This window comes from Limanda limanda, chromosome 18, assembly GCF_963576545.1.
Source record: "Limanda limanda chromosome 18, fLimLim1.1, whole genome shotgun sequence".
In the NCBI taxonomy this organism is placed as follows: domain Eukaryota; kingdom Metazoa; phylum Chordata; class Actinopteri; order Pleuronectiformes; family Pleuronectidae; genus Limanda; species Limanda limanda.
Genome location: NC_083653.1, coordinates 14,143,799 through 14,164,718, shown reverse-complemented (window position 1 = coordinate 14,164,718; position 20,920 = coordinate 14,143,799). Strand labels below are relative to the sequence as shown.

The following is a 20,920-nucleotide window of genomic DNA, read 5'->3' as shown; positions in this document are numbered from 1 at the left end:
TTTAAGTCTGTCAAAGCTGTTTTAATAGGCGTCACATGGAGGAAAAGGCTCCTACTAGTTTTAAAATCCTCACTCTTCCTTTTGCGGGTGCTTGAAACAAACCACCCCCCCCACACACACACACTCCCAAGCACTCATCTACCATCCGGTGCTGAAATCAGTCAGTCGCTGTTCAACACAGTGTCAAAAAGAGCTTTGTTCACAAGTTCAGCATCAGTTCAGTTAATTATTACTCACGACGACAGGAGTCACAGAGTTCAGCCCTGTCTGCAGAACATGGTTGTCAGTCTTATTCGTTAGTTCAAGTGAATTCACACGCACGTCGATAGATGGGACTAGTGCTAACGGGCGAGCGTTAGTTTTCCTGTGGTTTACCTGAGCTCAGAGTGATGGCTGAATGAGACCGCTGCGTCTGCGCCGACCCGCCTACGTCGTGAAAGGAATCTGCAGCGACAGGCTAGCTAGCATTCAGCACTACCTGTTAGATAAGATTTCATAGATCTCTTATACCAAACGTTTCATTAATAAAAAATACACCTGAATTCTCTTTATGTACAACAGAAAAGAAACATTTTCACCTGCATATTCAAGATTCTTTAATATTAGGTATAGATTTTTCTGTATTAGAAATATCACTATTTTCTGAAATGAGGGTCTTTCAACTAATGTCATGATGGTTTCACCCAAAAAAATCATTGAAGTACAATATTTACATATAATACAGGGCCCATTTAATCTGAAACAATATTAAAATAAATGTTCAATAGATACAAATGTTTTTTTTTAAATTCTATTTATATTTCAACCTTGTCAGGGGAGTCCTTACACACTCCAAAAATGTAAAGCCATTCTCCTCTAACTATTAAGTGCAAACAATTTTTTTTTCCACGTAAAAAACTAGGATTGCAGGATCCAGCGTTGAGACAGGAGGCGACAACGCGCCGTTTCCTCAAGTGCTTCCAAAACTGTCCAAAAAACTATATCGCTCATCCTCCACTGTCATGATTTCAATAATGGGGAAAAAAAGAAAAAAAAAGAATCTGTGCAAAATACACTTTTTAAGTGTGATACCTCTGACTGAAATATTTCATTTCTAAGGGAAGTAAAACAAAAAGTTTCAGTCTCTCTTGAGCAGGTGTTGAAAGGAATGTGGCTGCACGAGGGATCACCCAGGAGGTTAGAGAAGGAAAGAGACCTGATGTTGAGGATATGCTGCTGCTCTAAAAACAACCCCTCCTCACATTCCCTTTATCTGTGAATGCAGGTGAAGAAACAGGTACGACCAAATTAAACGCCACAGGTAAGGTTGAGGCGTTACCACGATGCTTGGCCGTCTTTTCAGAACTACAGGCACAAAGCCTCGGGTACATTTGTTAATTTCAGATTAGATAGGACTAGATATGACCGTGGATGTAACAGTGAGTCCCTTTCATAAACCTCCTGGATGATTTAGAGCTCGCCCTCCTACTTCCAATTACACCCTTTCCACCCCCCGACACACTAGGAGGTCAAGTTTCTAACCCTGGCTCGGCCCACGTCGGATAATCTGATCACAAGCAGGAACACAAAAGAGGGCATCTGGGTGGTTTAAGGATGAGAATGAGGGTGACACTGGAGGTCGTGTGGTGTGTGACAGTGTGTGGAGAAGCGCTGCCGGGGCCGTGGCCTTGGTCATCCCCGTCTCGGCTGCATGGAGCTGTCATTAGCAGCACCAGCACTGGGGCTATACTACTGTTCCACTGGGGGAGTTGGCTGGGTTGTTTTGAGATGATTGCAATCCCTGCGGAGAGACAGATAACACACAATGATAACAAACAACAGCGTAATGTGAATGTCATACAAGCGGCAGAATTGTGAGGCCATGAGGTTTACTGTCGGAAGAGGATGTGCGCGCGTACTGCGATCTCAACAAAGCTGAGGTTGTTTTTTTTTTAGTGTGAATCTGAAATAACCGAGACCGAAAACACAGTGGCGTTAACGGCTTCGGCCCTGCCGCGAGGAAAATTCCTAGTACTAGAAGCAATGTGAGTCGAGAGGTGTCACATGACAGTGTCCTCGAGAGGCCTGTCACTCACCACTTTCCCCGGCCTAGCCCATGTGCAAACGAAACCCTCCTGACAGGCTGTTACCAGACAGTCCTCAAGGAAGATTAACACAGTGAGTCTCTCGTGAGCGATCTTCTTGCACACCAGCGGCTCGAGCAGTGGCACCTCGTCCATGCGCGGGCACAGCGTCGTGCCCAGAGTCTTGGCCGCGTCGGCCTTCGCCGTCCGCGTGGAGCTGAGCTGGTTGAGCTTGTCGCTGCTCTTGCTGCTGATGTGACCCATGCTGTGGTTCCGTTTGTGGTCCTTCTCGTGGCGCTCCTTGCGCGAATCGTGCAGCGACAGCGTCGCGAACTTGCTGACCCCGGTGGCGATGAAAGCGCTGTCGATGATGCTGTTGCCCTTGGTGGATGCGGTGGTGGTGGTGCTGCTGTTGCTGCTGCCCGTGTGACTGTTGGGGGTGCTGCCCCCTGCCGGGTTGGAGGAGTGTGGCAAGCTGTTGGACCGAGGCAGGGTGCTGGGGAGGGAGTTGGGTGTGTTACCACTGGAGCTGCTGTTGCTCACATTGTCTTTACCATTGGTACCACTGGGATTAGTGGTGGTAGTGGCGGTGGTTGTGGTGGTGGCGGTGGTGGGGGTGGATACAGTAGTAGTAGTAGTAGTAGTAGTAGTAGTAGTTTGTCCAGTGGCTGGAGGGCTTGTGGCACTCATAACATTAGTGTGAGTCCTTGTGCGAGACAAAGGAAGGTGAGGGAAGAGGATGTCCTCTGTGAGGTCCCACAGACACAGCTGAGTGTCCTGCCCCACTGAGCCGAACCTGTAGGTCACACTCACAGGCCGACTGTCTGTAGAGTTCCTCTTAGAGAGCCGAGAGTGAGCGCTGTTCGCTCGGTCCCTGCCCGCACCAAAGTTTATCTGCTCATGAAACTCCTCGTCACTCCCGCTGAACTCGGCGGGGGGGTCCCCGTCCTCCACGCTGGTGGTACAGTGGTCAAACGCCACCACGCTCACCCACGACTTGTGGCCGTGCCCCCGTGCGATCACTCTGCAGTCTGAAAACGACCACACCGTCACCAGGTCGTCCTCCCCTCCCGCCACGATGTAGCGTCCGTCGGGGCTCCAGCACACGCACAGCAAGCCACCGAAGTAGCTCTTCATCGTCCCGTGGAGCTCTGCGGCGTCGAAGCCAAACACCCGCAGGAAGCCGTCCTGGCTCGCACAAGCCAGAAACTTGCCATCCGGGGAGAAGGCAAACTCATTGAGCGCACCTTCACCCACTGTCCAGCGGAGTAGCGGGTTACGAGCCGACTTGCTCTTGCAGGTGTGCACGGCATAGTTTTCACCCTGCTTGAGGAGCTGGTAGTGAGGCGCCGTCGTGCCACAGGTGTTCTCCACGTTGTACAAGTACAGGCTGCCGCTGGAGTGAGCCACCAGGAACAGACTCTCTGAACCAGGAACCCATCTTACACACGTTACTCTCGACTTGTCTATAAGTCTCTGGGGGGGAAGAGGGAGAAACGAAGACAGAAAGAAAAGAGACAAAAAGGTCAGCCAGTTATTCCATCACTGAAATAATAGTAGTTTGATTTGATTAATCAAACCATAAGGTAATGTTGGTATTTGCTCTTTGATAACGCTGACTAAAACCCACCTCTTCATTGAAGAGTTTGCTGGTTTCCTTCTTTATTGGGTCTATGAGCTGCACCTGACCAGCTGAGAAGCCCACCAGCAGGGAGACGCTCTCTGCTGTCGCTGTGAGGGGGTTGAAGTCATGACACGTGGGCTGCGTTCCTTTATATATCCTCTTGTCAATGGGCTTACTAAGATCAGCGGCCTGGAATGATAACAAATGCAAACAGATGAGTACATTTTAAAATAATCATTTTTTGATTTGCTGCAGTAGACAAAAAACACAAAAGGTACACCACAGGTTATGTAGATTGAAACTAATCCTGGTCGCGATTTATTCAATAAGTGACTGAGGTTACATCTAGTTAATGTAGGGCCGGGCGATATAAATCAAATCACATTACTCCTTGCAGGTCAACAAGTGACTGATCCTCTGATGTTTTCTCATCACTCCCACTTAGAAATGATCTCTATAAAACCTGCTTGATTCATATTTATGTTCCTGTATATACGTTGCATCGCTTCTTCTGCAACAATGAAGTTAAAACACCTTGTGTCATCATCTGCAGGAGGAACTTCAATCATGTCTGCAGGAGTGTGTGTATATGTTTGTGTGTCTGCTCATCTCTGTCCCTCTTCAAACACAAACTGATAATCACATTTATTTAGTTATTAATCAATGGTGACGCATCATGACTCGTTGTGGTCACTTTGTCCCCGATTTCCTGACTGTGCGCGTCACGTTAGGTCTCATGTTGTGTAGCAGGTTACAACACGTGCTTCCTAAACTATCATGAACTAAAGCAAAGCGAAAATCACAAGCGAATCAAACAAACACAAACAATAAGCTTCAGTGCTGTTTGTGTCCTAATAACTTCTGATCAGTGCTGGTGTGTTTTGTTAAAGTGTAGTGTGTGCAGGTCAGAGGGGGAGTGAGGAGGAAGCAGACTCCGACAGGAGACACAGACACAGGACGACCAGACCTATTAATGAGCGTCTGTCCTGATCCTGAAGCAGCACTGGTTAGAATTATTCAGCAGTGGACAACCGCTAAAACAGTGAACGTAGCGGAAAACATCAATCAATTAGGTTGAGTAACTGCATCGATGCAGAGTCGTCCACCTCTGTGCGGGAGCCAAACATTAACACGTGTGCTGCTGCTTCTCCATCGCTCTCTGCTGTGTGGGTCAACCTAACTTGACGTGGCTGTAACTCTATTCCGGACACATGATTGGGTCGGCGCGGTGCTATTCTCATTATCATTGGCTGTTTGTGCTGTCTGTCAAAACATGGATGGAATGAGTTGTATCAACGTTGTATCGACCATGTCTTATATTTCTGTCAAGGAAAAGTTATATCACGATTATTATCTTCATCGCTTTATCGCCCAGTCCTAAGTTGATGTAAATCAAACATGACACTGTGAAGCTTTAAGAAATTAAAATGGTGTTTTAAGTTTGTCAAAGGAGTACAGCAGGATATTATCCTTTAAGTGTGTGCCACCAAAAACAATATTTGAACAGTAGTGTTAATCGGAATATATGCAATACAAATTTGATTCTTGCTTTTTATTGCGGCAACTCTCTTGTGGTGTATTTTTGGAACATTACAGAAAAGCTTGTAAGTGTTTTCAGAGCAAGACAGCTCTAAATAAAATAAGGAACTTGGACGGATTTCAAACAGGCGTGCAAGAAATAAGTTAATTCTGCTTAACAGCTATCTAAGCTCTTTTTGTTAAAGAAAAATAATTCAGGAACAGTTAACTCTTCAAATGACCTGAAGTGTAATTCAAGACATCGATATTTGTACTTTGCACAAATATCTCTAGGAAGCTGCACAGCACAGATAAATGTATGGAAATCCTCAATGAGGGGGAAAGTTATTTGAAAACTATTTTGTGCCATATTTCACTACACTTCCGTTCCCCTCAGTTAGCAATTGAGTGATTATTTCAGCATGTCCACAGTTCAACCCCCTGGCAGAAGTGAATTTGTGAATAGTGAACTATTAAGCTGATATTTCATTTTAACTCTCTTTCTTTTTAGAATGTTTGGGATTCAAACCAGTGATTCTTGGGGGCAGCTCACAACTCCCAGGCTCCTCTACACACATATCAAAGTGTATTTGAGTATGACATTGAACACTAAATTGATCCTAGTGTGTGAAAGGGTGAATAATAAGAATAAGAAAAATAAAAGTGTTTTGTCCAGGCAATTAAAACTGGCTACGTAAAACTAATTGTGCTTGAAAGGTGTCAATTTTCACGCAGTTCTTCAGGGTATATACCATATTTTATATATAGATAAATTAGACAATAACTTACTGTTTTGTCAACTCATATTGTCCTTTATGATATTTACATAGATAAACTTGTACAGCAACATTTAAATAACACTCTGCTACTCATCAGCATTCAAAACAACCCTGGACTAACTTGTACAATGCTTTTGAAAGCAGATGTTTACTGTATTTTTACTGTATCAAATGATTTCCAACCACTGTCTCGGGCTGGTTTGACACCAGCTCTACAAAAGGGAGGAATGTCAAATCATTGGCAGTTGTTCTGATCGTTTCTACGATTGGATAAGATCGTATCTCACAGGATTTCAGGCTTCGGGGGGATTGACCACAACATCATCACCGCTGTCAATGCGCTGCCACTGCAATGGCATCACCGCTGTGTCCGAGCCACAGAGTGGATCACACTGCACTACATTCATACCCCGACAGTAGACTGCTCTCATTGTTACATCACAACTGTCTTCCAGTGTGAACTATCGGGGGGGAGGGAGGGGGGGACACTGAAGCTGTCACCGCTGCTGAGCACTGTTGACAACTTGTGCAGATGTGGAACCATGCAAAGAAGGAGGGTAAACAAACGCATCATGTACGACATGACACGACGAACACCCCCCCCCCCCCCCCTCCCGGTCCCTCGGGTCACTCGTGTCACAGATGGTCACACACCGACCACCCCGAACCACCGGAGGGACCGTGAAGTGCACACGAGTCCCACCGAGGCAGAGACAACAACTGTGGCGATGTTAGCTAACGAAGCTAATTAGCTCCTAACTTAGCTAGGTCTGCTACATGGCCTTGCCTGCGCACTTCAATGACAGGAGCCCCGGGGGTTGACAGCGGCGGGGCGGCGCGCCGGGAGACCCCGAGCGGGCCGGCGGCTCCCGGGCACCGCGGGCTCCGTGGCCCCGGTGGAGGGTGTTTACCTTTCTCACGCCTTTGTAGATATAAAAGTAGAGTTCCCGGCCCACATTGAAACAGATCCTGTCGCCGTTGCCGGACTGGTCGTTCACGTTGACGAAGGAGACCTTGACGGGGTTGGAGCCCTGCGAGTTGAAAGGCACCCGGTTCGGCCGGCTGTACTCGGAGTGAGTGAGGAGTTTGTAGACGCCTTCCCGAGTGGTGAACTGAGTTTTAATTTCGTTCATCTCCTTCCCTCCTCCCTCCGCCGCCATCTTGGAAACTTGCGTTCATCCTTGTCCGATCCCCGGATGTTGGCGACTGCGCATGTGCGAGAGCGCCGGAGCCCAGCAGCCATGCGTACAGAGAAATAAAGAGTCCGAGTCAAAACTATAAATGTAAACATACTTACCCTTCATACACGATCATAATACAAATGAATAAAATTAAAGTAGATAAATTGGCAGTAAAAATACACCTATTTTTTTGTATATTAATAAAAATTAAAAAATATATAAGAATCTGTAATTATGATTGAATGGCATGCAAATTGTCTACGGAATTTTATCAACCATGTTTTTTTGTACATTTTAAACATTGGTGAAATAATAATAATTAAAATTACTCCAGAATACGTACATATTCACCACTTTCTGATTTTCTCTCCTACCGTTTGGTGTTCAGGCTCTTATAATAATAATAATGGCCCGAGCACATGCTTTTGTGAGAATTTGAGGGCTTTGATCTGTTGTTGAATACTTCGATGTTGTCACTGCAGGAGTGGGGTTGTTTGTTGACGGCTCAGCATCAAAGGATTCATGGTCCATGTATGTCTGAGATACAGAACATCGTGTTTTGATGGCGTGTAATCAAACTTGGACGCCAAGCCAATTAATTTGCCAGAAGAAAAAAAATGAATCCTTACAATTTCAATAGGGCCTCCCACGGTTTCCTACTGCTCAGTGCTCGGGCCCTAATAATAACTTTATTTTTACAGCTCTTATCTATAAGTGGGGCAGGGCAGTCTTCCTCTAACCAGAAGGTTGGTAGTTCGATCCCAGTCTTCCTCGTCTGCATGCCGAAGTGTCCTTGGGCAAGATACTGAACCCAAAATTGCCCCTCATAGAAAAAAAGAGGTGAATGGCAAAAATAAATATTGTAAAAACGCTTTCAGTGGTCAAGACTAAAAGTGCAATATAAATACATTTCGGAATTTTAAACAAGGTTATAAAGTGCTTTACAAATTACATGGCAATAAAAACAAATGAAAAAAAAGGCAATCAAATATGATGGATATATTCAATTTAATTAATATTATAGTCCAGAACTTAAATATTAAAGAAAAACAAGAATTATATGTGAATTTAAGAACACAACTCCCCGTAAATTAAAATGAATACATTTTAGATGACTATTATTTAAATTTTAATTATAATAGACTAGTAGGCTATTATTTATGTACCTACAGTCTAAAGTTAAGCCTCCTAAAGACCAAATCTAGTTCAATAATAACTAAATAAAATAATTAACAGGGGACATAATGTTCTAAAGAATTGTAATTGAACCTCAGAGGCCTTTGCTGTAATCAGATTATTGAAGAGTTGTCCCGGGATACAACCTATAAATGCACCATCCATCCTAAAATCCAGAAATATCCATTTGTTTATGAACACACATCTCACACATGCACAGTTCCCATTTTAATCTAGCAAACTATGTAAACTATTGGGAATGTGTCTCTCTGTGTCAGAGAATATCACCTTGCAGTGATTGCGACAGTTCTCCATGTTTCTCACTTACACGGACAGTCAAGCTTCTAGTAGTGTTTGCTGTCCAACTGGAAACATTTTGATTACGTAACAGTTTTGGCAAGTGTCACACACTGCCACCTTCTGGCCAGATGAAGTCACCATCACCCACAGTGGACCAGAGAGTTCTAGTCTTGTGTTTTACAGAAGGCTGAGTTTACTGCGTGGTGAATTCATTTAGGTACATGGCAAGTTTCATCAAAATTATTATTCACAAATTCACAAAATTTAGCAACGTGCCATTTGTATTCCCTGTATGATAGAATTCCCCAGGTTCCCTTTTATAGCCGTACCGTACACAAGTGCAGAAAGCTCAGTCATGTTTCTTTTAACGAAGAAATATCCGCAAAAGTATTTGGTAATACTGATACAGGGTTCATGCCCTCATGTTGTCCCCAGATTCCATCACTGTAAAGCCATGTGCCATACATGTGTAGCTTTATTGTAATGGTCAATAGAATTCCTCTTGTACATGGTATCTGGCAAATCCCCCAGATAAGGGCCTATTTCTGGGAACTTTTAAAATATCTTATCTCACCTTGTCAGTTGTCAATGGACAACTGCAAACTGAATATCAGATAAGCTAAGCATACATTTAAAGAGAGAACATGCTTTTGTTACTGTGGCCCATTTACTGTTTAACATGTTGTGATGGCTATGTTTGTTTTGTATAATCTCCAGTCACTGATGCCGGCCATGAGATTATCAGAACCACCTAGTACAAATAAATTATTGTCAAACCGGGATAATAAAGTTTCTTACTCTTCTCAGGGTTTAGTTTCATTCTAGGTGAATCTCGGCCACTGTTCGATTTGCAGCACATTAGCTGTTCTCTTCCCTGAAACATTTCAGCCCAATTTTGCACACCAAAAAAAGACCAGAGCATGCCTAATGGTCTTTATATGTGTGTGTCCTGTGGGGCACAACGACAGCAGCTGATAGCAAAGCCAATGCACAGCTGTGACGCTTACGAGCGGGGGTGCAGGGCCTACCAGCCGGACAAGCTATCAGGGAAGCTCTCATTGTGATTGACAGGCACTCCTTGTGACTCTGCGGCCCTATAAGGACACATAAACTTTAGGACTCTGCTGTCTCACTCACCAACACCCCCACCCCCTTCCAGGCCTTTCCCTGAAACCCCCCCTTACTGTCGCAAATGTATCTTCTAGAAGCTTCTGAATGGGAGCTTCGAGAAACCACCCCCAGAAGTATAAAAAGACACCGGCAAGTTGTGTTCTTTTCAGACAATCACAAGTGACTCGCCAGATAACACACCAAGAGAAACTTCCTGCCCTCAGGAGAAGCAACGTGCACATTGGGGACTTTTCAAGAAGAGAAGACCGGCTCAGTGATTCATTTGACTGCCAGAAATCAAAGGAGACAAGATCACCCTCAAGGTAATTACAATCGACTGCTGATCTTTCTTTGACATTACACTTGTGCTTTAAATGAGAATTGCAAAATATGCGTAATATCCGGTATATTTGGTGTGTAATCGGTGGAAACACAATGAGGCAGAGAGGCATAAACATTTCCTACTCAATCAGGTTACATACGAAATACAACAATGACATGATAAAAAGCGCAAAAACGAATTATATTTAACTTAATTCAGATGTTTAATGCAAGTTATTAATTTGGAAGTATAGCGTCTTTACCAGCAGGGTCTTTGTGAGTCTGTGAGGCGTAAGGAGCACATGGCAGGAAGGGTGACCCTGAGTGTGAGAGTAATGGCGAATGGGCAGAAGACCAGTTGGCACAAAGAGTAGATGCAGCACATTTCCATCTTGGAGCAGTCAAATGAGCCTTGTTTAAAAAAACAAAAAAAAAAACAAATTCATTTGAATACAGTCGAAACCAAATGTATCACAGTCTTGAGTGGACTGTATGTAAAACCAAACTTAATTAGTCTTTTATACTTTTAACTGCAAGCCAATACTCATTCCTTTCACACAGAGGTGTAAAATGACACATGTTGCATGTAGCCCTTTTGGGGGGGGGGGGGGGCATTGGAGCTCCACCCATTTTCCCAAATGGCAAGTCCTTGATTGACAGAAGAAGCATGTGTTCATCTAGCACCCCACCCCCTAACGCCATGAGGCTGTCTGCGACAAAAGGGGGAAGAGATTTCAAATATCACACTTGGAGATTATTTCCAAGATACTTAGTAGTAATAAATTAAAACTTGATTTCAGAGCAACGTAGCAGAATGAGATGAGAGGTATATTTAAGATTTTATTTAACTTAACATGTGTGTTCTGTTAGATGCCTGAGAAAGCTGGGCACGTGATGGAGGAGGAAGCCGAGACCTTCGCCTTCCAGGCTGAGATTGCTCAGCTTATGTCCCTTATTATCAACACTTTCTACTCAAACAAAGAGATCTTCCTCAGAGAGCTCATCTCCAACTCCTCAGATGTAAGTACACTCAGCATTTTATCACCACTGTAAAAAATATGTATATCTTGTGAATATCCAATTTTTAACTCACTTGTCCTTTCTTGTTAGGCCTTGGACAAAATCCGATATGAAAGCTTGACAGACCCCAGCAGAATGGAGTCCTGCAAGGACCTGAAGATCGAAATCAGACCTGACCTGCATGCTCGCACCCTCACCCTCATGGACACAGGTATCGGCATGACCAAGGCCGACTTGATCAACAACCTGGGCACAATCGCCAAGTCTGGCACCAAGGCCTTCATGGAGGCTCTGCAGGCTGGGGCCGACATCTCCATGATCGGCCAGTTCGGCGTGGGTTTCTACTCCGCCTACCTGGTGGCCGAGAGGGTGACAGTCATCACCAAGCACAATGATGACGAGCAGTACCTTTGGGAGTCTTCAGCTGGAGGCTCATTCACAGTCAAAGTTGATCCTGGTGAGTTTTATTTCCCTTACTGATATATTTCTGCATTTAACAATTTACATGATTAATCTTATTAGACACATTTCCTGGCACTGCTCTCATCAATGATTATATCTATTTTTTATTTTAGGAGAGTCCATTGGCAGAGGCACAAAAGTGATCCTTCACCTCAAGGAGGATCAGACAGAGTACTGTGAGGAGAAGCGCGTCAAAGAAGTTGTGAAGAAGCACTCGCAGTTCATTGGCTACCCTATCACACTTTTTGTAAGTTCTTCGAACAGCCCTAAATGTATTACCAATCAAATTTAAGACCTGATAATACATTTTTAACCGTGATAGTGACACACAAAAAAATCTCAAACTCCCTTTCTTTTTATGTACTTAAGGTGGAGAAGACAAGGGAAAAAGAAGTGGACCTTGAGGAAGGAGAGAAGGAAGAAGAAGTCGAGAAAGACGCCGCTGAGAACAAGGACACACCAAAGATCGAGGATGTCGGCTCTGACGAGGACGAGGACTCCAAGGACGGCCAGAACAAGAGGAAGAAGAAGGTCAAGGAAAAGTACATTGACGCTCAGGAGCTGAACAAGACCAAGCCTATCTGGACCCGAAACGCTGATGACATCACCAATGAAGAGTATGGAGAATTCTACAAGAGTCTCACCAACGACTGGGAGGACCACCTGGCTGTCAAGGTGAGCTAAATTTACTTACGACAAAACAGTGCAGTGTATTTTATTGTTATAATCGCATATTTTCGGAATAAATTCAAACCTTTTTATCTTCACTCAGCATTTCTCAGTGGAGGGTCAGCTCGAGTTCCGCGCCTTGCTCTTTGTGCCCAGAAGAGCTTCATTCGATCTCTTTGAAAACAAGAAGAAGAGGAACAACATCAAGCTTTATGTGCGCAGGGTCTTCATCATGGACAACTGTGAAGAGCTGATTCCAGAGTACCTCAGTAAGTCATGTATTATCACTACATTTGACTGATTTCCCGATATGAAAACTAGGCATCCTCTTCACGTCTTTCGGTGGCTAAACATTTATTATCTTCATTCAGATTTCATCAAGGGTGTGGTGGACTCCGAGGATCTGCCCCTGAACATCTCCAGAGAGATGCTGCAGCAGAGCAAGATCCTGAAGGTCATCCGCAAGAACCTGGTCAAGAAGTGCCTGGACCTTTTCACTGAACTCTCCGAGGACAAGGAAAACTACAAAAAATACTACGAGCAGTTCTCCAAGAACATCAAGGTAATTTGATCCATCTTCTTCATTCATTTCTTTTACCTTCAGATGAAATATTTTAAGGTCACGTTTAAGTTGATTTGCAATTTAAGTAACACACAGTTTTGTGTTTTAGCTTGGCATCCACGAGGATTCACAGAACAGGAAGAAGCTGTCTGAGATGCTGCGCTACTTCACCTCCACCTCTGGAGATGAGGTGGTTTCCCTAAAGGACTACGTTTCTCGCATGAAGGAGAACCAGAAGCACATCTACTACATCACAGGTGAGCTATTCAAATTCACAGATTTCTTTTCTTGAGCTTTTGGTTAATGTTTCTCACACACTTGGTATTATAATTATATTAACATATGGATGCAATGAATTCAAATCACCGTTCACAGGCGAGACCAAAGACCAGGTGGCCAACTCCTCTTTCGTTGAGCGCCTTCGCAAAGCCGGCCTGGAGGTCATCTACATGATCGAGCCCATTGATGAGTACTGTGTCCAGCAGCTGAAGGAGTACGACGGCAAGAGCCTGATTTCAGTGACCAAGGAAGGTCTGGAGCTGCCTGAGGATGATGACGAGAAGAAGAAGCAGGAGGAGCTCAAGAATAAGTTTGAGAACCTCTGCAAAACCATGAAGGACATCCTGGACAAGAAGATTGAGAAGGTAACGGACAGGGCAGATTAATTATATCATCTAGGTTCCAGTAAAAAAAATTCTATGGCTAATTTTGTATGATCGTGACAATAATACCAAATTTTCATTACTGACAGGTCACAGTCTCCAACCGCCTGGTCTCCTCCCCCTGCTGCATCGTTACCAGCACCTATGGTTGGACGGCCAACATGGAGAGGATCATGAAGTCTCAGGCCCTGAGGGACAACTCCACCATGGGCTACATGACAGCCAAGAAGCACCTGGAGATCAACCCCATGCACCCGATCGTCGAGACCTTGAGGGTGAAGGCAGATGTTGACAAGAACGACAAGGCCGTTAAGGACCTGGTCATCCTCTTGTTCGAGACCGCCCTGCTATCTTCAGGATTCACACTGGACGACCCACAGACGCACGCCAACCGCATCTACAGAATGATCAAGCTTGGTCTTGGTACGTTTTTTGCTTTTACTCGTCTTATTGTACAATAATCAGAGTCTTTGTGTTTGCTAACTAATGAATTTCCCTCTCAGGCATTGATGACGATGACTCCGCAGTGGAGGACATCATCCAGCCTGCCGATGAGGACATGCCAGTCTTGGAAGGCGACGAGGACACATCAAGAATGGAGGAAGTCGACTAAAAAAAAAAAAAAATGACACTTGTGTCTCTTTCCTGCTTTGTTAATTTTTATTTTTGTAAGATATGTTGCGTCTTCAAACTGACATTTCATCCTAACACACCTCGAGCAGTAGCCTATTAACGCGTCAATAGGAGTTAATCACTGGAATTATGGAGGCCACAGTGTGGTTGACTCATTTTATCAGCTGCTTACATATGGAACTACTGGAAGCCATTAAGAGTCATATAAAGTCACTGTGGATTTGACTTGTGTCTCTTTTTGTTACAGGCACATTTTTTTAATGATATGCATTCAAATTTGTAATAAAATCTATTTCAGAAATAGGATTTGTGATCTGACTGAGTCTGTTGTGATGGATGTCGTAGTTTTGTTCGGTTCCTGCAAACTAATAATTCCAATATTATCATTATTATAGATTCAGAAGTAGTGAATCTAATCGCAACTCATCCTGTTGATCTGGAAGTTTCTTAAATTTCCAGTGAACACACTCATGCCGGTTTCAGTTTCCAAACCCGGAACAAACAGGCTTCTCCATCCTTTAATCCCGCCTCCTCAAGCCAATAAGCAACAGGGAGGGCGTGTTCTCAGTCGTGATCGACATCTCAGCGGGCCTATGGGCTGTGCGGGGAAGATTCCAGATGGTTCTGGAAAGCTCAGGATTTCTCGACAGCTCGGGGAGAAGAGTATTAATCCTCTTCCTCCGTCGCCACTAGAACCGACCTCCGCACATTTCTCACTCCTCCAGGCACAAGGTAAATGATACATTTTTATGATGCCGGCTCAATAACAGAGATACTAAATATGACTTACTCTGACATCCATGCTAGAATAGTTGTTTTGTAGCTGTTCTCATCGAAGCTTGTACTTTGCAATATGACGATGGCGTGCATGGAATTAAATAATGTAGAGGTTCAGATTAAGACTGTCATAAACTCGGGTCTGACATTTTTAGTTTTTCCACATTTTGACATGTCATGTGAATGTCAGAGATTTATAATTGACGTGTCAGCTTTATTGGCACGTTAGACAAACTTCTCCCAGCTTCATCCTGGAGACAGTTTCCAGCCTCATCACCCTGAGTCTCCCCCGGCAGCAGCCACATGGACCACATGCTGCACTTGTCAGGCAGGAGCTCCTCAACCTAATGAATCCTAATCAGATTTCCTGAGCAGATTTGTCTCTGATCTGTTCATCCATCCATCCATCCATCCGTCCGGTGTAGTGTAGGTCAGTCAATTCTCCTCGGATAGTCAAGAGGAGGAGCTTGTGATTCCTGTGGAAGCTTCTAGAGAGCTGTTTTTGGTGATGGTACCTTCTAGAAACTTGCATTTCGCCTCGAAAACCGACAGGTGGAGTCGTTCTGTTCCTGCTGATGTCAATATGCAATTCAAGCCCCGTGCTGATCCCTGATCGAACGATAAATAATCGTGTCAATAACATCTATTAACGACTGAGGTCCCAGCTGTCAATCTCCTAATAGTGTTTCAGACTTTCTATATAACAGACTGCCATCCACATGCTTTTTATTTGTATTGCATTTGCGGCTGTCCAGAAAAAAGAAAAAAAAATGATGTACGCATTATATAATTTCCTTGAAGGCAGAAGCAGGGGGATTTAGTCAAAGATGGATTACAGAGAGGTGGAGGGGTGACCTGCACAGTCTGTCACACCACCTGTCTGCAGGAGCAACACATGCTCACACTTAACCTGACATCAGTGAGGAGCACCTCAGTGCAACTTCCTGTAACTGATATTAGATTAGATATTACACAGTGTCAAATGGATGCACGTTCTGTAACATCCGAACCATGTACTAACGACAAGAGGCATTGTATTAACACTAAGGCGATTAGTGAGATCTGTGGTTCACGGTGACATTTAGTCCATTATATAATATTGTAGGGTACAACTCTTCACGACTTGAATATAACCTGAGGGGGATTGGCACGGCTCCTTAATGGTCTGCCAGTGTGGTGACTCACTGTGCCGCAGCAACGAATGAACACGGTCATGCACACAGGACCTTACAATGTCTGGTTAATGGCAAAAATGAGACGAGACCAGACAGAAGTAGGTGGTTCAATTTTAGTCTCATGAAAGCATGCAGAGGTGGTATTGATTATGGCAATGCAGTTAGCTTTCTAATCTTAGTTCAAGAACTGTGCAAGGATAAAATTGCACTACAGGCAGAAAGCTGATAGGAAGTACTCCTGTGTTGCAGGTATTTTCATTTGTATTCTATGATTTATGCACATTATAAAAAGCTATATATTTATTTGTCTTCTTTTCTCAGATGCCTGAATCACATGACCAACCAATGGAGGAGGAGGCTGAGACCTTTGCCTTCCAGGCTGAGATCGCTCAGTTGATGTCCCTGATCATCAACACTTTCTATTCCAATAAAGAAATCTTCCTTAGGGAGCTCATCTCCAACTCCTCAGATGTGAGTTTGTCATAGTATTAGTCCAAAGCCTAATATCTTAATCTAATGTGCAAAACATGTGGGTTGAACTTGTTTTAAGAAAGTAAAGTTAAATGTAAAGGCATAGTAATAGGCTGATAACAAGGAATTAAAGATGATAAAAACTTACAAACAACTTAAAATGCACTTAACATTTAATGGACAATATGTCTTTTTCTTTTTTTAACCTCCAGGCTCTTGACAAAATCCGCTATGAGAGTCTCACTGACCCCACCAAGCTGGACAATGGCAAGGACCTCAAGATCGAAATAATCCCCAACAAAGAGGAACGCACCCTGACCCTGATCGACACAGGCATAGGTATGACCAAGGCCGACCTGATTAATAATCTTGGCACAATCGCAAAATCTGGAACAAAGGCCTTCATGGAGGCTCTTCAGGCTGGAGCCGACATCTCCATGATCGGCCAGTTTGGTGTGGGTTTCTACTCGGCCTTCCTGGTGGCCGAGAGGGTGACGGTCATCACCAAGCATAATGATGACGAGCAGTACGTCTGGGAATCCTCTGCTGGCGGCTCATTCACAGTGCTAGTGGACAACGGTAAGAAATGTAGCTCCCATTGTTTTGTAATGAATAAACAGTTGTGTTTTTACAATCCAAGGAATAAAAGGTGCTATGGTTATCTCTGTACCTTGCACTAACCTGTCTGTTCTCTGTGCAGCTGAACCAATGCTTCGTGGCACTAAGGTGATCCTGCACCTGAAAGAAGACCAGTTAGAATACATTGAGGAGAAAAGAGTCAAAGAGATTGTGAAGAAGCATTCCCAGTTCATTGGCTACCCCATCACACTTTTTGTAAGTACTCATTGAAACTCATAAACAGATTGCGTTCTTACTTAAATTGACATCTAAATTAACTGCTGTTTTAAATGACATTGTTTTAACAACAGATGTCTAAAAATCTGTTTTTTCACGATTGAATCATTATTTCTTTAGGTGGAGAAAGAGCGAGACAAGGAAGTGAGTGACGACGAGGCAGAGGAGGAGGAGAAGGAGGAGAAGGAGAAAGAAAAGGAAAAGGACGAGGACGAGGACGAGGACAAGCCCGAGATTGAGGACGTTGGGTCAGATGAGGAGCATGACCACGACAAGTCTTGCGACAAGAAGAAGAAGAAGAAGAAGATCAAGGAGAAGTATATTGACCAGGAGGAGCTGAACAAGACCAAACCCCTGTGGACCCGAAACCCAGATGACATCACTAATGAGGAGTACGGAGAGTTCTACAAGAGCCTTACCAATGACTGGGAGGACCACCTGGCTGTCAAGGTAGGTTTTCACTTGAAAATGCAAACGTTTTTCATGTTTTAATATAATAATATTATCGAATGTGAAAACTGACAGGAATATCAACTGATTTCCCCCGCAGCACTTCTCAGTAGAGGGTCAGCTGGAATTCCGGGCCCTGCTCTTTGTGCCTCGCCGCGCCCCTTTCGACCTCTTTGAGAACAAGAAGAAAAAGAACAACATTAAACTGTACGTGCGCAGGGTCTTCATCATGGACAACTGCGAGGAGCTCATCCCTGAGTACCTCAGTGAGTATTAACCCAAGGCTGGAATGACTAATAGCTTGAGCACTCTGTTCAAAGATCAAATAAGCAGCTGATATTATTTCTCTAATGAATAAATACATCATCTTAGAAATGTTGTTGTGTTGCTGACGAGGTTGTTTGTATCTATCCCGGCAGATTTCGTTAAGGGTGTGGTGGACTCCGAGGATTTGCCCCTGAACATCTCCAGAGAGACGCTGCAGCAGAGCAAGATCCTAAAGGTCATCCGCAAGAACCTGGTCAAGAAGTGCATGGAACTTTTCACTGAACTGGCCGAGGACAAGGACAACTACAAAAAGTACTATGAGCAGTTCTCCAAGAACATCAAGGTCAGCGTCCTCCTCTTGCACTGTGCAAGCTGCATGTTTTTTATAATCTTTTCTCTTTAAAATATTTGCCAGCAACTTAGTGTTAAACCCTGCACTGCCAGGGTTTGATACTTTGTTAATGTGATCTGAGAGAAACCCAAATATAATTTGAGTTAAACCAGGGTGCCTGCTATTGCTTCAAGTGCAAAGCTTGAAAGAACCATTGGAATTTCAGCTAATCGTCACCTTTGTTCGTCTGACCTTTTACTCATTAGCCATCTGTCTGATCCTTAGGCCATATTGTCACAGTGAAAAGACTTGAATGCAGCCCCTCACTGCTATCCTCTGTTTAAATGTAGGCACTGTGAAAGTCAATGATTACACCTAATAGGCCTACAATAGTAATTTGCTTCTAACTGCAGGGTGCTAACAGTTACGTGATTTCTTTATTTTTAGCTTGGCATCCACGAGGATTCACAGAACAGGAAGAGGCTGTCTGAGCTGCTGCGCTACTACACCTCCGCCTCTGGAGACGAGATGGTTTCTCTGAAGGACTACGTCACACGCATGAAAGATTCTCAGAAACACATCTATTACATCACAGGTGAGGATGAACTCTAATTTAGTTTCAAATCAAGTCAACTGAGTGCTTGTCATATTAGATTATATTACAGCATTTCCATATCTGTATTGCAGGTGAGACCAAAGACCAGGTGGCCAACTCCGCCTTTGTGGAGCGGCTGCGCAAAGCCGGCCTGGAGGTCATCTACATGATCGAGCCCATAGATGAGTACTGTGTCCAGCAGCTGAAGGAGTTCGAGGGCAAGAACCTGGTGTCAGTGACCAAGGAGGGCCTGGAGCTGCCTGAGGATGATGACGAGAAGAAGAACCAGGAGGAGAAGAAGTCGCAGTTCGAGAACCTGTGCAAGATCATGAAGGACATCTTGGAGAAGAAGGTGGAGAAGGTGAGCAGATGAAAACATTAAAAAAAAAAGTCATACAACCCATATTGCTGTGCAGTAAAATAAGATGATGGCATTAATTTTTGTTGTGGTCCACACAGGTCACAGTCTCCAACCGACTGGTCTCCTCCCCCTGCTGCATCGTCACAAGCACTTATGGCTGGACAGCCAACATGGAGAGGATCATGAAGGCCCAGGCCCTGAGAGATAACTCCACCATGGGCTACATGGCTGCCAAAAAGCACCTTGAGATCAACCCTGACCACCCCATCGTGGAGACCCTGAGGCAGAAGGCAGAGGCTGATAAGAACGATAAGTCGGTGAAGGATTTGGTCATCCTGCTCTTCGAGACCGCCCTGCTCTCCTCAGGATTCACTTTGGACGACCCGCAGACTCACTCCAATCGCATCTACAGGATGATCAAGCTGGGTCTCGGTTAGTGTCTATGTTACAAGTTATGGCTGCTAAACTATCATTCAATGTGTTTGATATTCTTATTTAATATAACCTGGCTCCACTGACTCATCATCCTCTTTTTCTTCTAGGTATTGATGAAGATGACCTGATATCAGATGAGCCCACTGTTGCTCCCACCGAGGACATGCCGCCTCTGGAAGGTGACGATGAGGACACATCCAGGATGGAGGAGGTGGACTAAGTCTGCTTCTATTGCCCGCTATCGTTAAGAAGTAGTGTACTTTAAAATAAATTACAAGTTTAATGTTGTAAATGAGCTTGGAAAGTCCCCCTCCTCAATCTCTTTTTGACCAAGTTCACTTCATTTCCCCTCAAATTACCATATGCAGTTGAGAGCCATTCCCTTTAGAACTTAATTTTCTAAGTTGTCAGTTTTTGTATCTTAAGTTTTATCGATGCGTTTCTTTTTTTTTTGTATTTATTGACATTCCAATGTTCTTTGTGTGTTCTTTCATTAATTGTAAATAATGCAAATTGATACGGTTCTTTGCAAAAGTGGGACCCATAAATAAAAGTTTATCATGTTAACAAGCCCTGTTTTGTCGTACTTAGTGAACATAAAAATAAAAGGTACTTATTAAGCGATAACATAAACACACTGATGAATATTAGTCCCTTAAATATACTTGGATTCTTTCAGCTAGACTTGTGTATTATTCCTATTGGTGAAAATGTCAAAAGAAATTTCCTATCTCACAATGTTCAAAAAATGAGAATAAAATCCTAGACCTGCCCCCATATCTGGATCAGAACACAAATGAATGGTTTCTTCCCTGACCCATACCACATCCTGTCACCAAATTTTTTGGAAATGTGAAAAAAAAACACTGATGATAACGTTACCTCATTGCTGAAGGTAATGCACTACATATAATTGTGTTCAAATAAAATATTTCCAGCAAAAATAAATTTAAGGGATAATTCCACAAACAATTTAAATTCACTCGTTACGTTCTCACCACTATGCTGATGGAGGGGTGGGTGAAGTGTTTGAGTCTACAGCTACAGTGGTGGCCATTTTATTCAATTGTTATTGATTTGGCTGCCCCGCTGTTTACCACTGAAACTCCAGAAGTGTTTTGTG

General features: G+C 43.8%; 3 protein-coding genes across 3 annotated transcripts; 2 read left to right on the top strand and 1 right to left on the bottom strand.

The window, feature by feature from the left end:
- On the bottom strand, positions 1–7,157 carry wdr20b (WD repeat domain 20b). The gene is made up of 4 exons (XM_061091705.1): positions 6,896–7,157; positions 3,694–3,876; positions 2,076–3,539; positions 1–1,780 (listed from the first exon to the last, which is right to left on the bottom strand). Exons 1-4 carry the CDS (start codon positions 7,142–7,144, stop codon positions 1,724–1,726), a joined length of 1,953 nt encoding a protein of 650 aa, XP_060947688.1. The 5' UTR covers positions 7,145–7,157; the 3' UTR covers positions 1–1,723.
- Positions 7,158–9,934: 2,777 nt separating this feature from the next.
- hsp90aa1.1 (heat shock protein 90, alpha (cytosolic), class A member 1, tandem duplicate 1) lies at positions 9,935–14,384 on the top strand. The gene is made up of 11 exons (XM_061091573.1): positions 9,935–10,074; positions 10,943–11,092; positions 11,183–11,549; positions 11,668–11,801; positions 11,924–12,229; positions 12,327–12,492; positions 12,595–12,785; positions 12,895–13,042; positions 13,161–13,429; positions 13,537–13,870; positions 13,951–14,384. Exons 2-11 carry the CDS (start codon positions 10,943–10,945, stop codon positions 14,058–14,060), a joined length of 2,175 nt encoding a protein of 724 aa, XP_060947556.1. The 5' UTR covers positions 9,935–10,074; the 3' UTR covers positions 14,061–14,384.
- Positions 14,385–14,722: 338 nt separating this feature from the next.
- hsp90aa1.2 (heat shock protein 90, alpha (cytosolic), class A member 1, tandem duplicate 2) lies at positions 14,723–20,367 on the top strand. The gene is made up of 11 exons (XM_061091572.1): positions 14,723–14,812; positions 16,354–16,503; positions 16,716–17,082; positions 17,204–17,337; positions 17,479–17,808; positions 17,909–18,074; positions 18,228–18,418; positions 18,854–19,001; positions 19,094–19,362; positions 19,461–19,794; positions 19,905–20,367. Exons 2-11 carry the CDS (start codon positions 16,354–16,356, stop codon positions 20,015–20,017), a joined length of 2,202 nt encoding a protein of 733 aa, XP_060947555.1. The 5' UTR covers positions 14,723–14,812; the 3' UTR covers positions 20,018–20,367.
- The last annotated feature ends 553 nt before the right edge of the window (positions 20,368–20,920 follow it).

Bases quoted from the DNA above. Each gene is read 5' to 3' on its own strand.
- wdr20b (XM_061091705.1), bottom strand. From the start codon at position 7,144: ATGGCGGCGGAGGGAGGAGGGAAGGAGATGAACGAAATTAAAACTCAG. The intron at 3,877-6,895 runs GTAAACACCCTC...TTATCATTCCAG, and splicing joins TCTACAAAGGCGTGAGAAAG to GCCGCTGATCTTAGTAAGCC. The intron at 1,781-2,075 runs GTGAGTGACAGG...GTCTCTCCGCAG, and splicing joins GGGCTAGGCCGGGGAAAGTG to GGATTGCAATCATCTCAAAA.
- hsp90aa1.2 (XM_061091572.1), top strand. From the start codon at position 16,354: ATGCCTGAATCACATGACCAACCAATGGAGGAGGAGGCTGAGACCTTT. The intron at 17,083-17,203 runs GTAAGAAATGTA...TTCTCTGTGCAG, and splicing joins CACAGTGCTAGTGGACAACG to CTGAACCAATGCTTCGTGGC. The intron at 17,809-17,908 runs GTAGGTTTTCAC...TTTCCCCCGCAG, and splicing joins AGGACCACCTGGCTGTCAAG to CACTTCTCAGTAGAGGGTCA.
- hsp90aa1.1 (XM_061091573.1), top strand. From the start codon at position 10,943: ATGCCTGAGAAAGCTGGGCACGTGATGGAGGAGGAAGCCGAGACCTTC. The intron at 11,550-11,667 runs GTGAGTTTTATT...TTTTTATTTTAG, and splicing joins CACAGTCAAAGTTGATCCTG to GAGAGTCCATTGGCAGAGGC. The intron at 13,043-13,160 runs GTGAGCTATTCA...CACCGTTCACAG, and splicing joins GCACATCTACTACATCACAG to GCGAGACCAAAGACCAGGTG.